At 33.8% G+C, this 18,363-nt stretch overlaps 1 protein-coding gene across 1 annotated transcript in view; it reads left to right on the top strand.

Moving 5' to 3' along the window:
- LOC141526874 (neurexin 1-like) overlaps positions 1–18,363 on the top strand; it is a 703,605-nt gene that overhangs the window by 508,776 nt on the left and 176,466 nt on the right. The window contains exon 16 of the mRNA XM_074242012.1: positions 16,652–16,823. Within this exon, the coding sequence (XP_074098113.1) occupies positions 16,652–16,823 (172 nt within the window). The remainder of the gene's footprint in view (positions 1–16,651; positions 16,824–18,363) is intronic.

Below are 18,363 nucleotides of genomic sequence, written 5' to 3'. Positions count from 1 at the left end.
TCTATGGATAATAACCTTGGATGAGTTCGAAAATGAGCGAAATCCATCAATAAGTTTAGAAATGGCAGCTCTTTAAAATTATCAAAATAGTGAAAATCACGTTTTCGGTGACTTCATTGATGTATAACTTTTGATTGAAAAGAGATGCCTAATTTGTGACTAATTCATGTGAAAGCTCATGGAATTACCTTTAATTTGACGTATATAACATTGACATTTTGACTATTTTTAGTTATTTTATCAAAGTTAAGAGTTCTATTGAACCATTTTCAGGCAATGTGTAGTGCAACCGACTTATGAATGTTGAGAATTGTCAACATCCTAGTGAAATTTAGTATGCAAATTCTTTAGACAATTAGCTTGCATGAGCCTTAAAATGAGCGAAAACCTTCGTTTAGTTTTGAAATAGTATGATTTGAAAAATAATTTGAAAAACGAAAATTTTTATTAATTATTTTTGTTATTGATTTAGAATTTCGAACTATCGTATGTTTTTATATTTTCCATTATTTTCGAAATTACAAGAGTACATTAAAACTTAAATTCTATGATCAGTTCTTCAGGTTTAATTTTGCTATCTTGGATATTTTTATATTAATTGCAAAAAATGATTTAATAGAATAGTCTGGAGTATCCATTGACAATAGACAACTGTGATGAAATAACTCAGAAAGATCTAAGAGTTTTTTTCTTCAAGCTTTACATGGTTAATTCTCTGTGAAAGAAGAAAATGAAAAATAATAGTATTTTAGAGTATAATTGTATTAATATTTGTTTTTTTTTTTTTTCTTATAATAGATATTATAGTTTGCTTTGTTGATTTTTTTTCAACTTTTAACTTTCGCTAGGATTGTTGAACAGTTTTACATTTTCGTTTGCTTTTTCGATTTCTTTCAATTAATTTTATTTTCATTTCATGTTGCAATATGATTTAAAGTGTGTCCATACTTTAGAAGCAAAAGATGCTCAAGGATTACCATCACAATTATTACTCAGTATAAACATTAAGTATATGTTAACCGTAAATATTGATGTAGAAGATGGTCTTGTTAATGGTGCAGTAGGGATATTGAAAGGGTATGGATCGAATAATGAAGGAAATATTTTCCGTTTGTGGTTGGACTTTTTTGATGATCAAATAGGAAAAAAAAGAAGAAAAGAAATTTTTAAAGATGGAAAAAATAATTGGACAGCAATCGAAAAAATAACTAAAAATATTCAACCTACCAAAAATATTGTAACAATTATTCGTCATCAATTCCCTTTGGTACCGGCTGAAGCAATAACTATATATAAAAGTCAGGGTGGAACGTACGACAAAATAGTAGTACATTTGGAAAAAGGAATGAAAAAAAATGAACTATACGTAGCTTTTAGCCGGTGTACAAAATTAAATGGTTTATATCTAATAGGGGAATTACAAATTTCTTCCACGCAGAACCAAAATGATAAAATCAAAATAGAAATTAAACGCATCTTGAATTGTAAAATTAGTCCATCCTGTCTCTTTATTAATCGTGAAGATGAAGATACAATAGTATACCAAAATATATAAAGCTTAAATAAAACATCTCATTGGCTTGACCTGAAGAATTTCATCAAACTATATAAACCGTGTATTTTTATAGCAGCAGAAACATGGATTAAAACTGAAGATAATGTTGAACTATCTAATTATTCAATAGTACATCGTGTAAATGTGTCACAAAATAGTAACAGACATGCTTATGGATTAATTGTATATTGTAGAGAAGACAAAAGATTTGAAGTTATTTTTAGTCATAATGATGAAAATAAAACCACATCGTGTTCTCTTGTAACAGGGCTGTACAATAATGAATTAGTGATATGTACAGGTTACAAACCTCCATCAACACTTTATTCAAATATTTCAAAAAGTATTATCGATATGCTAGAAACTACTAAAAAAGATAAAAAAAAATAATATTTTTAGGAGATTTTAATATCGATTTGAATAATAATTTTTCACATCCTTTTTTCACAACATTGCGATCGGAAGGATTAAATTTTGCTTTAAAAAGCACAGAGATTTCCACAAACTTAAATATAGCCATCGATATAATTTTTTCCAATTTTCAATTACATTGTGGGATTTCCGAAACAATTTTTGGATATCATAAGCAATTAATTTGCATTTTAAAAAAAGGAAAATACATTGATAATAATAACGATAAAAGTTTATGTCATCTTTCTGCCATAGAAGCTATTAAAGAAGGTAAATGGTTGAAAAGTCGATTAATGCAAATAAAATGTATCCAGAAGAGCGATAAAAAAATAATACAAGAATTACATAATTTTGTTAGAGAAAAATTCATAAATTCAAAAACGTCAACCAAAAAAATAATAATAACGGAATAGAAATTCCATTCAAAATACTAAAATGTTTTCTACCAATTTACACAAAAAGAGATGGTAATTGTTTTTATAATGCTGTTTCTATTTTATTAACTGGAGATGAAAAATTAATGTCGTGCTTGAGAGCATTAGAAGCTGTTCATGTCATTATGAATAAAGAATTTATAAAAAATCTACCAGAAGAAATCTCAAAAACAATAAATTTTGAGAAAATTTTAAGAAATGGTACACGCGCAGAAATTGGAGATATAATAATTATTTCAGCAATATTGCAACGTTCAATTAATATTTATTTTAACAATAATAAAGCTAATAAACAAATTCCTTCAATTAAAAATAACGAGAAGTTACATCTTTATTTTGACAAAAAATCTGAACATTATCTGCCACTAATTAAAAAAGATGAAAAAGAAAATTTACCGATCCTAGATCCTCTGAAAGATATTAATTTCAACAATTTTTATTTCATCAATACTCCGTATGATCAACATGAACATAAACAACATGGAATGAATGCAGATAACGATAGTTCAAATGTTCAGAAGAATTCAGTAAATCAGAAAACGAATAAAATTGTGAAAAAAAAAATTGTTATTCAATCTAGTAAAGAAGTTTCTATTAATATTATCATAATTTTAATATGCAAAGAGCAGTTCTTGAAATTGAAAATATAAAAAAGAAATTCCAAAAAAAAAAAATATTTGATGATAATGATTTCAATACTATGTCTAAAATCTGTCATTTTATAAGAAAAATAGTTCATAAATTTGAATTTCAAAATTATAATTCGAATGCTTCGATTCCACAATCGTTAGGTAATTATTTCACTCCAATTAAAACCAGTGGTCATGGAAATTGTTTTTATAATGCAATATCTATTTTGTTAAGTGATAACGAAAATTTAATGAATTGTTTAAGAATTTTAGGAGCAGCTCATATGGTGATTAATCAAGAATTTATCAATAATTTACCAACCGGTATTAAAGAAACAATATCTATAAATCATATTATAACACATGGAATATATGCAGAAATAGGTGATATGATCTTCATTTCAGCACTGTTACAACGATCAATAAATATTATAATGGGTTTCTCTTCACGGGCTGGCGTCGACAGCACCGGGGAGTTCCACCTAAATGTTGGCTTACCTGGTTCGTGACTTGTTGGGCGCCAGGAACTCGACGTTCCACGGTTCGGATGCAGCAATTGATCGTCGTCGGGCGGCAGGTCAACGTCGAAGAGATTTTAGAGTTCGTAGAGCGAATACGAAATCGATGCGGAATATTTTTGTCGAATAGAATAATAATAAAAAAAAATTGAGACAAACAAAAAAAAACAATCTGAATACGATCGAACTTATAAATAATGAGTTCTTATTTATTCGGTTAACAATCAAAATGTCGAATTAAGGGAAATACTTGACTTCGCTTTATGATCGCCACAACAAATAAAAAAATTAACAAACAAAAAAAATAATCGTTTCGCTTATCATATCTTAACAACAAATTTCGAATTTCTCAACGAAACAAATTAAATGTCGCCGCTTCGTATTAACGAATTCAAAAAAAATTAACAAGAAAAAAAAAAAAAATGTTCTAGGTCGCGTTTATTTTCCTAACAGCAAAAAAATTTCGACTTCATCAATATAATTAATTATCGTCACTTTCTTCGTAACAAATAAATTGGATTTGTTTTTTTTTTTTAAAAAAACATATAATTGTCGTAGCCTTTCTTTCGTAATAACAAATTTTAACAAATTAACAAAAAAACTTTTTTGTATACGGTGTCGTATTGCGTTCCTAGCAGCAAATTTTGAGTTTCATAACCCCAAAAAAAAAATTCGAATGATCGTAGCAACCGAATTTTAATGATATCAAGATTAAATAACTAAAATTAGAAAGAAAAAAAAATAATATTCGGCTTAGCCTTTTTTTTTATGTAATTAAACCAATTTTTAATTTTTGACCAAAATAAGCTACGTGCCTTTACGTCCTTTCGTGAAATAAATAAAAAAAGTAATGAATCAAAAGAAAATTAAAACGAACTGTTTCGCTTTTCTTCGACATAAACAAATCATAAAATTTAGAACAAATTACAATCAGAATTATAACTGTTTCGTATGTCTTTCTTAACAGCCAAGTCCGAAGTTATCAGTCGCATCGATTGGTCGTATATTGATTATCGATGTCACAATCGATCGATCAGTTATCAGTCGCGGCGGGTAAGGGGACTGTCGGTAACTAATGTTACTCGTCGGGTAATACGCGGGACAAAGCTCGAGGTATGGTTCCTAGTTTCGCTCGCAGATGGCCCCTGCTTCGAGCCAATTTTTATTCAGCATGCCATCTCAAAACTTGGTCAATTAAATTGACACAGCACACAACATTCCTCACAACGGATTAACATAATCTTTGGCACCGAATACCTGGCTGACGTCACAAAACGGAATTGCGTCTCAAATGTGCGCAATTACACCAAATTTCTCGATAACTAAATAAAATCAATAATTAATTGTAATTCGAATCGAATTAACACGGCCTCGATGAAGTCAACCAGGTGTATCAATAACTGCGACCGCACTTACCCCAGTTCAATAGACTTCTCGGTGAAGGTGTGACTCCAGGCAGAAGGTGACGGCGGGCTGACGGCGGCTGAAGATTCTCGGCGATGGCGTCTCGGAAATTCCGGGGTTGGAAAAGGACCAAAACGTACGTTGAATTCTCGACCTTTGTCGATTGACAAATAAAATAACTCCCGAGGGAAGTTCTAACCTCGGTTCGATCGGCTCACAAATAAGACAAACTCGTACAATTAATTAATTCGCCAAGGAGCGGCTGAATTAGCGTAGAAAACTTATTAAGACAATCGGTTAATTTATTCGTAGCGTGACAAACACAAAAAAAAAAAGGTTCAACAATCGTGTCGGTGGCCGGCTCAGAATTGCCGGAATTTTTTTTTTTTTTTTTTTTTCAGCAACATGTCGTTTTTCGCTAGCACAGCTACCACGCTGCGCGTCCAATCAGCAGTCGTTGGATAAATTTCCATCGTCGATGGTTGGTCGATACTCAATTTAGTACTCCTTCCGCTGTTCAGGTGGAGCCCTGGTGTGCTCCCGGTGATTCACGTCCTGCCATTGGTCAATTCCGATGCCGGGTTTCCCTCGTCGATCGTTGTTACTTCCAGAGGTCTCCCGGGTCGTTGGTTGCGAACTGAACTGAGGATTCGCCCGGTCGCGTGTCTCATTCACTCTCTCTCTCTCACTCTCTTAATTACCTAGTAACTTGCCTAGTAAATTACGTTATAATTTGGCGCGGTTCGGCTTATTGTTACCTCGAGCTTCGCATTCTGGCCGGCAACTCTTGGGCGACACAGGCGCGTCGAATCTCCGCCTTCCATCAGCTTGACCAACTAAACTAGATAATACTTGAAACGAAGGAAGAAAAAAAAAGAAAAGAAACACATCTAATGTGAAATTGTTAGTGGGGAAAATTTCCCACGTCACAATATATATACCGGAAATAAAAATTCGAGCATAAGAATAGCTCCGATAAAAAATGAAAAGGAATTTCATCTTTATTGGGATTTGAAGATTCCACATTATACAGCTTTAATTCAAAATAATGAAAATAATTCCTTTCCTCCAATTGACACAATGATTCTTGATTTGAAAAATTTTATTTGTTTAAAATAAAAAAAATTTCATCATACTAACATTATCTTCTCGTGATATAAGATTTTTCTGTAATTTCAAAAATCATTCCCATGTAAGTATGGACACTTTTTAAATCATCTTGCAACATGAAATGAAAATAAAATTAAAAGAAATTGAAAAAGCAAACGAAAATGTAAAATTGTTCAATAATTGTAACAAAAGTTAAAAGTTGAAAAAAAAATCAAAAAAGCAAACTATAATATCTATTATGAAAAAAAAAAAAAAATAAATATTCACACAATTATACTCTAACATATAATTATTTTTCATTTTCTTCTTTTACAGAGAATTAAAGATGGTAAAGCTTGAAGAAACTCCTAGATCTTTCTAAGTTATTTCAAAGTTGTCTATTGTCAATAGATACCCCAGACTAATCAACTAAATCATTTCGTGAAATTAATATAAAAATATATTTTTTTTATAATTATTTATAATTACAAAAAATTGAAATCTACCTTCCATCTCGGGCGGAGCCGAATGGCTTACTTTTTTTTCTTTTGCATTTCTTTTTTCGTTTATAGTATACAACAGTTTTACCTGCTCAGGTTGGCCCCTAATCAATTTTAAAATAACTAACAAAACTACAACAATAAAAATTACCAGGGCGCCACCAGGATTATTAATCACGGTTCCTAGAACCGGTCCAGAGCTGAGAAAACTTATATTAGGGTAGAGAGAGTGGAGGAAGGTGCTGTTAAATAATAAAAATTTAATTAACAAGGTTGATCGACATTTATTAACAATAAAAATTTAACAAACTTAACAAATTTAAGCGCTCACTCACATACTTATAATCTAACGAAGCGGAGAATAACTGCAAAATAAACGATATTTACAAACGAACCTTCCAACGACGATACGATGAGTAGACGGGCTTTTTTGAACGAACGGTCTCCCACACCTGCGTAAAACTAATGGGCTTTTTTGAACCAACGGTCTCCCACACCTGACCTAAAACTAAGCTTAAAATTACAAGTCCACCGGACTACCAAAACGAACTCACTTTACACACTTATAACTTAAAATTAAGTCCACAGGACTACCGCACTTAACACTATTAACACTCTCTATCACGCATAACCCATACAATTCTTCACACACATAACCCACACTTCGCTTAATTGGTTTTTATCATTTTAATAGAATAAATGATTTTAATTTAATTACAATATTTTTCAAATTATTGAATCATTAGTATTTGATAAAAACAATAATTCCAATTTAACAATCAATTTTAATTAACCTTGATCTAATCTCTATAGAACCAGAGGCTTAATGCCTTGAATTAACTTTTGTTAAATAAATTAATCACAATATAAATCTTTACAATCAAGTTCAAAATTATTAACACAAGTTTAATTAACTAATTCTGACTAATTTTTTACGGTGACAATTTTGACCCAATAGCTGATTTCTTGGACTTAATGTCCACGCCGATAATTATCAAGTTCAGTAATTTTAATTTGACTACTTCACGGACTTAATCCCCAAAATTTCGAAATTTATCACGACATAAAATAATTTTACAATATAAAATATTCTCGTTAAATAATTCTTAATAATTAATTCTTAATAATTTTCTACTAGTTTTTCCATTATAAAAAATTCGACATCAGTCGAAATATTCAAATTTTATTTGCTAGAACATTCGCCAGTCGAGTCTTGCTTGACCTTGGGTATTGGAATTTATGCGACACACAACTGATGCTTGACGAAAATTCCACGAATAAAATCTATCGATTTTTCTAAATGACAAAAATTAATCAATTTTATTCAGTTAATTATTGAAAGATTAATTTAATGAATTTTCTTAGATGTTAGTTAATTGATTGAAAACTTTCAGATATTAAAACTTCTCCCGCAAGGTCGATCGAGCGATCCCCGGGTATAAACCCCCATAAAAATCACTCAATCCAAAAACTAGCAAATGTTCTACGATTTATTTATTGGATTAAAAAAAAAGAACAGAAGAGGAATGATAGACCGAGTACAAACCGCGGTCCATCTTTCACCCACGGAATGAATAATGTACCTGGGTAATTGTCTTACTCCGTTCACGATGTCTGTCTACCGTGGTGAATCCTCCAGGTACCGGTTGTTAGATTCCTTATTTTTTTTCACTCCGGGTATGTCCTCACTCAAAGTTCAGTTTTCCTGTAACAGTACAATTGTTAGAAATCTCGTCTAAAAGATTGAAACGACAATCTTAAAAAAAATCATCGCAGCGTTCCAAAAATACGTGTGCGAAAAAAATAATTACCTGTTGTTCCGTAGTAGTAACCGGTGCGGCTGACTATCAAACCTCTTCTGATTCTGTCACACTCCGACTCCCGAGTACTTACCCATTCCACCCCTCTCTTAATTACTACACGGAAGACCCCGAAGATCGGGGCGCGCCTGTGCTGAGTCGACTAATTATCGATCTCTGGCGACTTATCGATTTAGGGTAATTTACCCTGTTACAAGTAAAAACATCTTCAAAATTATTTAAGTATAGTGAAGTGAGAAGTATTTTTTGAGGTTAGTTCTATCCTCTGTCATGGAGCATATGACCGCTCTGTCTAAAATCACCCAGTCTACAGAAAAACCACTTCTCCTGGTAACGGAAAACAGTGACAAAACTCGTGATCCAGTCGATGACACTCATTTGTGCTTAAATCCTCTCGCTCAGGATCTTGTCCTAGCTGACACTGCCACGACAAAAATTAAAACCAGCAGAGGGAGAGATCCAGAAGTCACGCCTATCTCCTCTCGCAAAAGAGGCCGATTATCAAACTCTGAATCACTGGTTAAACTCCGTTCTCAATCAAGTAATTCAATTGTAGACTATCTTTCTCACAGGTCAAATAGTAATTTTGCGCAAAACAACTATTCGCCACCCAATAAAATGCTTAAATCTGAGACGGCACCGACCACGGCTCAGGGATCTTCGTCGGACTCTTTGGTCCCCTTGGAGAACACCAATCAAAATACCACGCCTGCTGGGATGGCTCCTACTGCTGCAGTGGTTTTCCCAGAGGTTTATTCGCTGGCAGACATCTTGGCGGTTCTTAATGTCTAGAGGAACGAAGACATCAAAGCCAGGGAGAAAATGAGGACGGAACTTCTGGCTGAAATTTCGGCATCCCGTTTGGAACATAACAATCTCGTGACGGAGACAACCAAACATTTCCGCGATGATAACAAGGTCTTGAGAGCTGAGGTGGCAAGCTTAACCGAGAGGTTAGGCAAACTTGAGCAGACACACACAAATACATCCGGGGTTAGTCCCCCATGGAATGACAACTTAGCAGTACTGGAACAGAGGGTAGTGAAATCAAGTATTCAGGCAATGTATAAGCTTCTCAGGAAGAACAACATCGTAGTAAAAGGATTTTCTTCTGGAACTGGCAGTGTAGCTGATAACCTGAACAATTTTATTTAGCAACATTTTAATATTGAAGATGCGGTTTGTGAAGCGTTTTTAATAACAAGCCAGAGGCTTTTTCATTAGGGCCAAACTTCGAGATACGAATGTGAAACAGATGATAATGAATATGAAGAAAGCGCTCAAAATTCCTGTATTCTTCAATGAGGATCTAACGTCGCAGGAAAGCTATATTGCAAGTATGCTTCGGGCTGAAGCAAAAAAACTAAGAGGAAGGTAGATCAGTAAAGTTTGGGTACCAACGACTATACATACCAAGGTGGCATACCAATTTGACCTTGTTTCAAACACGCTAATCCAAATTACAACCGGCAAACGCACAATGATTCATCCATCAATATATACAAACCAAACAACTACTTCTCAGACCGCCATCGATGATACTTCTAAATTTTAAACAACCTGCAGGGTACAATGGTACTTAAGTAAATAACTCATTCTTTTCGATACTCTTTTGGAATGTACACGGTTTGAAAAATATTTATGACTTAGATACCGCTAATAACCACATTTTGTGTATTTCGGAAACATGGAAATCTTCGATTAATTTTGCTCTTCCACTACTTTTTAAAAATTGGCACCGCTGCATCTCCCCTGCATGTAGAACTAATCATTTTGGCTGTTACAGCGGTGGTCTAATATCTCTCAGCAATACGCCCAACACTCCAACAATTTTAAGTTCCTGCGAAAACTGGATCTTGCATAAATCTACGGTACTTGAAACCAATGTTATCATAGGGTCTGTGTATTTCAAGCCAAATCAAACCAGCTTTAATCTTGTACTTGATTCTCTGCAGATATTCATTGACAAAATAATTGCTGATATAGACTACGACTGCTTCATCATCGGTGGGGATTTTAATGCGAGAGTAGGTAGTTTACTGCACGAAGATTCATCTCTTCTTGAAGGTTCATGCTTGATAAGCTCCAAAACTTCTCATGACAAGGAATCTAATCACCAGGGTTCAAGTCTGGTGGATTTCATGTGCAGTAATGGTTTCATACTCTTAAACGGGCGTACGCCAGATGATAGCAGAGGTGATTACATATTTAGCAACACTAGAGGTAAAAGCACAGTAGATTTAGTTTGGGTAAACTTATTAAGCATTAACAGGATTAAAGACATGTGGATTCCGAACATCGTTACCAAATCTGATCATTTTCCAGTCGAAGTATCCTTATTTGCTGCTAACCCTTCTTGACCAGTGTCATGCTCCAGCCACAACCGCAAGTCACACAGCTGCTTTTTGAAATGGCAACGAACAACGATCCATATCTTAAAGGACTCCATGCTCTTTCTCCTCTAATTACTGTAAACTTCGACACTGCCACCACAAACAACGTGTACAAAGTATTTTGCAATGCCATAAATAATGCCGCCAAGAATGCCGGGATGTGCATGTCAACTGGTTCAACAAGCAACTCGGGTAACCTTTTTTACTCGAACCCATGGTATGATGACGAGTGCAAGGCAAGAAAACGTGTCACGAAGCTTCTGCTCCAACGCTGTAAAGCCGACGGTCACATCAACTCTATAGCCCGTTTTTCATCACTCAAAAAAAGAATACTTTGTCCTCATCAAGAATAAGTCCCTGCAGTTCCAAGAAAGTCTAACCAGAAACTTCGATAATGCCAGAAATCCCGCTGAGTTCTGAACAGCAGTCAAAGCTGTCAAGACACACCCAGCCCAAAGGAACGAAATACCGCTAAATACTTGGCACAGTTATGTTTCTGAATTATATCCACCGAGGATAACTGTATCCATCTCATTACCAACTAATAGGCATGATCACTTGGATAAACAACTCACCTTTGATGAACTTAAAAACAGCATCAAAAAATGTAAGGCAGGAAAAGCACCAGGCTATGACGGAATTAGTAATGACTTCTTCAAAGAGATTCCTGATAACTGGCTTTATTTTCTCTTAGTTCTTTTTAATAAGAGTTTTAAGTCCAAATCTATACCTGAAAACCGGGTTAAACTAATCGCTTTCATGCTTCATAAAAAAAGAGACACTTTAAAGCCATCTAACTATAGAAGCATCGCCCTGGTCAATTGCATAGGTAAAATGTTTACGCAGATTTTACACGATCGCCTAAGAAAGTGGGCGATTAAACAAGGAGTGATTCCCGAGGAACAAGCAGGTTTCTGTGAGGGTAGAGGTTATACAGACAATGTCTTCTTGCTTCAGTTAACTCTGCAACTACAACTCGGGTTCCCAGATACCACAGCATGTGTTCTTTTTATCGACTTTCAACGCGTTTTCAACTCCGTACCACAAGACAAACTCTGGCTAAAGTTATTAAATCTAGAAGTGAGCACAAAATATATCAGACTACTCAAGAGCTTTTATGATCAAGTAGTCATGTATATTAAAAAGGACTTACAGTTTTCAGAACCTATTGAAATCACCGCAGGGGTCTTACAGGGAGAGATACTCAGCCCTTTGCTCTTTATCCTATATATCTCTGACATAATTACCGTTTTCAAAGAAAATGGACTGGATGGCTTCAGCCTGGGTGGTTCAAAGGACATCTGATGTATGCCGATGACATCGCCTTACAAGCTAGAAATGCAGTGGACCTCGAAAACTAACTTCGCCTGCTTGAAAAGTATTGTTCAGACAATGGTCTGGTTGTAAATGTCCAAAAAATCAAAGTGATGGCTTGCCGTACGTCAGACAGGATTAGAAAAGTGGATAAAGGCTTTTACTACTGTGGTCAGGAACTGGAAGTGGTCAAATCTTAGGTCTATTTAGGCGTTTCTTTTAGCAGTAATCTTCGAGGCGATTTGGCGACTTCAGAATTTGCAAAGAAAGGAAGACCAGCAGCGGGTACTGTACTCTCTATACTCACTAAACTTAAAGCAAGCTCCTGGCTTGGTAAAACAAAAGTTTATAACAGCATCTATAAGTCAACGCTACTCTACCTCGCACATATTTGGAGACTTGGTCTTGTAAACCAGGAAAAACTGGAAAATGCCCACCTATATTTTTTCAAAAGACTTTTCCATCTTTCAAGTTGCACGCCTCATTTCGTGCTTCGTCTTGAACTGAAAATTCATCACATCTCTCTCGATATCCTCAACTTAGCCTGCAACTGAATAACTAAAATTTTGGAGATGCCAAACACTCGTCTCCCAAAAATGGGTTTTCTGCGCTCAAAGAAGCTAAATCAAAGTCATGTACACCTGAACTGGTTTAATCAACTCAAAGGAATGCTCAGTCAAATTCAAGAAGAGTTTGCTCTCAAAAATTTAACTGTGGAGTATTGGAAGAGAAATAAGACTAGATTGTTAGAAAAATACAAGTCGTTCCTGACACACAGAGATTTAAATAGATATACCGAAACTCACTCTTGTCAAGTGACTTTACCAATAATTTGCCACGGTTCAGTACCCGATTACCTACTAAATTGCTTCCACCAACTAATTACCGTGAAAATCCAACTCAGACTGGCAAACTTCTTCTCTTGTAATCTATCAGTGAATGTAGATCACTAAATCTAAAACCTAGGATACAATGCCGCTACTGCTCGAACCTTGAAGGGGAGACAATTGCTCATTTCTTATTAAAGTGCCCAAATTTTGCAACACCTTGTTAACCTTTTCTCCAACCACAGGCCGACGCTAGCGAAAGATTAAACTTACTGACTCTCCTTGATGATCATTCACCCACCTGTTCTCAAAAACTGTTCAACTTCGTGCAGGAATGCCTCAATATAATTAAAAGCTCAAATAGCTTCTCAGAGAAACGTGAATTAACAATTTTATCTAAGCTTTAACTTAACTTTATTATTTTTTTCTTTTTGTAGTACCGTGTAGCCAAAAAAATGTTATAATTCTTTTGTTATTATTTCCTTAATGATAAAGATTGTATTGATATATAATTTTAGACTAATTTTAATGATTTAGTGAAATAATTTTTTTCGTTTAATTCATAATTAATTGTATTGTAAAAATTTTTATAGTTATTTATAATCCAAATCAAGAACCAGTGTTTCCAAGTTTATTATTGCTCAAAAATAACACTTTAATAAATAAATAAATAAATATTATTTAAACAAAACTTATTGGTTATAATATCTAAATGAAATCATTATGATTTTGTTTAAACACAAATTTATGGTCTATATTGTTTGAACAAAGTGAATAATTATATTATTTACACAATCTTTATTGTTTATATTATATACACGAGTTTATTATTTATATCATATAAACAAAATTTATTGTTTATATTATTTGAACAACATTATTATTTATCATATTCAACACAAATTATAATTTATCTTATCCTACGCTAGAGTCATAAGTTTGAGAATTTTATGAATGTAGTTGTTAAGCGAATTATTACAAAATATGTTTAGCGGATTATTATGATAATTATCGCATTAATTATTACCCCGATGAATGTAATAAATAGCATGTCAAGTTATTGAATTAATTGTCAACAAATTGTTATACGCAAATTCGGAAAATCCCACAAGTATAAATTTTTTTTTGTTCATCGTAAGTGAAAACTGAATAGCCCAGGGAGGATTTTGCCAATTTGCAACCTCTTAGGCTATTGAACGAATCTATTCTTTCACTTTTAAATTATTTTCAATTCTTGATTTTCTATACATACTTTTTTTGTACTCGCTTGCTCAATCCTGCTATACCTCCTTTATTTCCTTCCATTATGCAATTGAAGGGGGGAAATATTCACATAAGAGGGAGTGTACATTATTAGTTTACACGCGATACTCATTGTTTAACAAATAAACCTGCGCTATCGTTCACCTGCTTTGACAGCTTATTTATTTCTCGCAAAATCGGATCGCTGATTGATTGACTCGGCGCGGCATTTATTTAATTTTCATTTTTGGTAATTTTTAAGAAATTATCTGGCGTCCAACGGGGTTCCTGAACCAGCCTGTGGGTCACCGGGCCCATTTATATATTTTTCAGGGCGAGCGTACTCTACTCTACTGAACCGGTATCTCCGCCTCCGGTTTTAAGCTCATTGATGGAGAAAAGAATTGTTACGATTCATAAGAAGCAATACATTTTTAATTTGTTTTAAGTTTCGATTAATTAATTTATAATATTGATCAGTCATAAATACATATATGTTAAATAAAATAACTCTCCGTTGTTTGCGATTATGAAAACGCAGAAACACGAAAAACTTTTCAGGCCATAAACAAAATCTCACTTACTTTTTTGCGCAATCTATTGAAAAATAATTATTCAATAAAATTACAGCAATCTTTAATAGCAAAAATAAGAGTTTTGGTTTTTTGAACTTTGAGAGCATAGAAATAGATTTCCAGTTAGTTTTAAAACCTTAAAACTCTTAACTTTTTAAGTTTTATGAAAATAACGACTAAATTAATAATGAATTTAACTTTGACTTCCAATAACTTTTAAATGAGATGATTCATCGAAAAATAATATTCGAACTTCATCAAAGTGTTCAATTCTCCACAAAAATATTTAACAGAAATCGCAGAGCAATTGATAGTTTATTGGTTACAAAAATCAGAAGAATGAATTTCGTTCTTGTGTTATTCTTATGGCAAATCGAAAAGTGTGAGACCGACAACCTTGATATAAATGTTAAGGGCACATATTTTTAGAGGCCTATTTTGATATCTCGAAGAAACTTTCGAGCCTGGTTCCAAGAAAAAAAAATTTTTTTCAACTTCCCGTCAAGATAATTGAAAATTTTTGGAAGTTGGGAAGTTATTGGTTTTACTTTTTTTTTCGAATATCGAGTTTTTAAAAGATGTTGACGTTTTGAGGTCCTAAGAAGCTTTTCCATATGTTTCTGCGATGATATCAGTATGTCTGCATGTATCTGTAGGTGTGTGACTGTATGTAAACCTCTCATAACTTTTGAACGGTTCGTTATGGCATTCAATGCCGACTGATACTGCTCCTGCATCGCGATTCCAGCTTCAAACTCTATTGTGCGGTTATTTTGGAGATGAAGTTGAGTTTCTGGTCTAATAATCGAAAAGATCAGTGTACTGGTGCACGAATTACCACCAGGATCAGCACCCGATGTGCTCATTGAGGCTCCCAACACTCGACCCTTCCTAGAAGATCTCAAAACTTCACTTAAGGCAATTACCAGCGGTTGCAAAAATTAATTGAGAAAGGACTAGCCAAATCTGGCTCAAATGACCAAATGTAATGTGTCTGAATAAGCGATAAAGTAGGATTAGGGTTAGACTGATTGTCTCAATTAAACACATAGTGAAATATCATCAAATAACAACATTTGTACTTAGTTAAACTAATTACAGCTGGATTACAATTTATTGGTTAGCAGATTATTATGAATAATGTGGATTATCTTAAGAACAGTGGATGGTAGCCAGTGGCCACGCGATGGAACAAACCCGAAAATGGAACAATGTGGTGAACCTCGGAGATTAAATTACTAATCGACCTGAAATCAAATCAAATGAATTGAACACGGTCAATATAGATTTAATTTAATACTTTTAGCGGATGTAAATTACTCAAAACGAAAAAGATTCAATAATGGTGAAGCGTCTCACTCGAAATCGTTTCAAACAAGCGTAAGCTAATAATGCGTCGTCTTTTCTGGTCAGTTTCTCAAAGAAACTAACTAGGCATTCAGTTTCTCGAAGCAGCCAATCAGATAATTCGTTTCATCAATGTCACCGTCGATAACCAATAAGAAAATTCGTTACAACTGGTGTTCTCGTGACGTCAGAGTATCTTGGCTTGCACAAGCGTCAGATAATTCAACACGTTGAATTTTCTGATTGGCTAGGAATAGCGGAAACGAGTGGTGGTCAGGTGTGGCTCATGGCTTTCTAGGAGACCACCAGGGGCGTGTCACTAGTGAATAGGCCTGCTCGCTGAACATTGGGATAAAACTAAAAATTTCCCAAAGACTTAGATATCATTGATCTTCATATAGGGAAGCTAAAAAATAATCTTTAATTTAAATTGCAACTGCACTTTCTAAATATCTTTAGTCTGCGGTTTTTTGAGGGTAATGAGTTTAAAGTGATTGGGAAGAAACTATAGAAATCCAATTTTGTAAAACGCCTATATTTGTATGTTCATAAGCACCTATATGTTAACGGAATAAATTTTCTGTTGAATATAGGTCGAAGGAAATCTTTTTGCAGTCTACAATACAGGCTTGAGTGATCATGCTATTGGCGAAATAAGTATCAAAATCGATGACAATCAATATCACGTTGTACGATTTACAAGGATTGGTTCTAACTGTACCTTACAAGTCGACGATTATGACATACAATCGAACAATTACTCAGGTAAGAATTAAATTTTATTTTATTTGCAATAGGTTTCAGTGTGTTTTCCTCTACCCAGAAAAATTATCTTGAACCCGTGTCTGGAAAGTAAGACTCAACCAATAAAGAAAGTACCAATCATAACATTGCATTAATTAGAAACACTTTTTTAGATAATGACTACACAATTCGATTTATTAACAAGGATATTATCTTTGAATGAAAAATTATTGAGCAGAATCTACTCATTGTCTTTCAATTAACTGAATCTGAATGTAAATCAGACCGTTAAGCCATTAAATTTAAAAAAAATTTTAGAAAATCCAAGAAAGAATAGCAACAAAACATAAATTACCTAAGTTAACAAGATAAAAGAATTTTCTGAGATGATATACATATATAACCCGGGTAAAAAAAGTTATATACAATTTGATATAATTATATATAATACCATGTGTAATTAGAAATAAAAAATGGCCCTATATAATTATATATAACTATATAAAATTACTTCCATAGAAAAAAAAACTGTCACGCGCGGGAACCGAACCTGGGACCTGACGCTTAATAGACTAATCCTTTACCTGTTTACCTATGATACTTACTTGAATGACATAATTCTTAACAACTACAAGTAATGCAAATCGTATGCATGATCGATGCGTAATAAACAAAATTTTTTATTTTGTTTGTTTATTATTAATGATCAATATACACTGATAGAAAGATTCATTGACTACTAATAAATTAATTTATTAATTTATTAATAAATTAATAACATAATAAATTAACAATATAATAAATTAACACACACACACACACACACACACACACACACACACACACACAGAGGCATAGTGACAACATCGCGGGGGTAGTCAGGGAAGCTTCCTGTGACCTTCACACGTCGAGATCTGATGAAATAGTATATTACACACCGAGGGAGGTAAAGTAAGAAATGTCTCAGATCACATGTAATTGTTGGCCGAGGCGAAGCCGAGGTCAACAAACATGTGATCTGAGGCTTTCTTATTTACTTCCCGAGGAGTGTATGCTATTTTTTTGCTCGACGAAGGTAGAAAGTGGCAATTTCGTTTAGCACAGCGGGCCGAAATTTGACGCTTTCTGCCCGTCGAGCAAAAAACTCGATTTTTGCAAAACAGGGTGAAAACAATAACTTCCCGATTTTTGAAAATCTGAGATTTTTAGCGGGAAGTTAAAAAATGGACAAAAAAAATAATATAAAAAAAAATAAGATAAAAACTAAAACAAGAAATCAGACAAAAAATATAAGACAACAAAACGAAGACAAAAAAAAATAAAACAAAAAAACTATGACAATAATAATAAGACAAAAAAACTGTGACGGCTGGGCCTACCCTCCCGTCAATATTAAGATAAACTATATACATTTTTATAATTCGATGGGCTAACTTACTCACGTTAAATTGACACCGAATTTCCGTTGTATTCCCAGCCTGACTCTGGTTACCGAGAATCGCTACTTGCACTTGGTGCTGATGAGACGTTTTCTCGTGAGAACCGAGCAACCAGGTATACT

Source organism: Cotesia typhae, unplaced genomic scaffold (assembly GCF_013202065.1).
Source record: "Cotesia typhae breed Kobodo isofemale line unplaced genomic scaffold, CoteBio_Ctyphae contig_37, whole genome shotgun sequence".
In the NCBI taxonomy this organism is placed as follows: Eukaryota; Metazoa; Arthropoda; class Insecta; order Hymenoptera; family Braconidae; genus Cotesia; species Cotesia typhae.
Note: the sequence above shows the minus strand (reverse complement) of the source record. Positions and strands in the feature narration are given on the sequence as shown.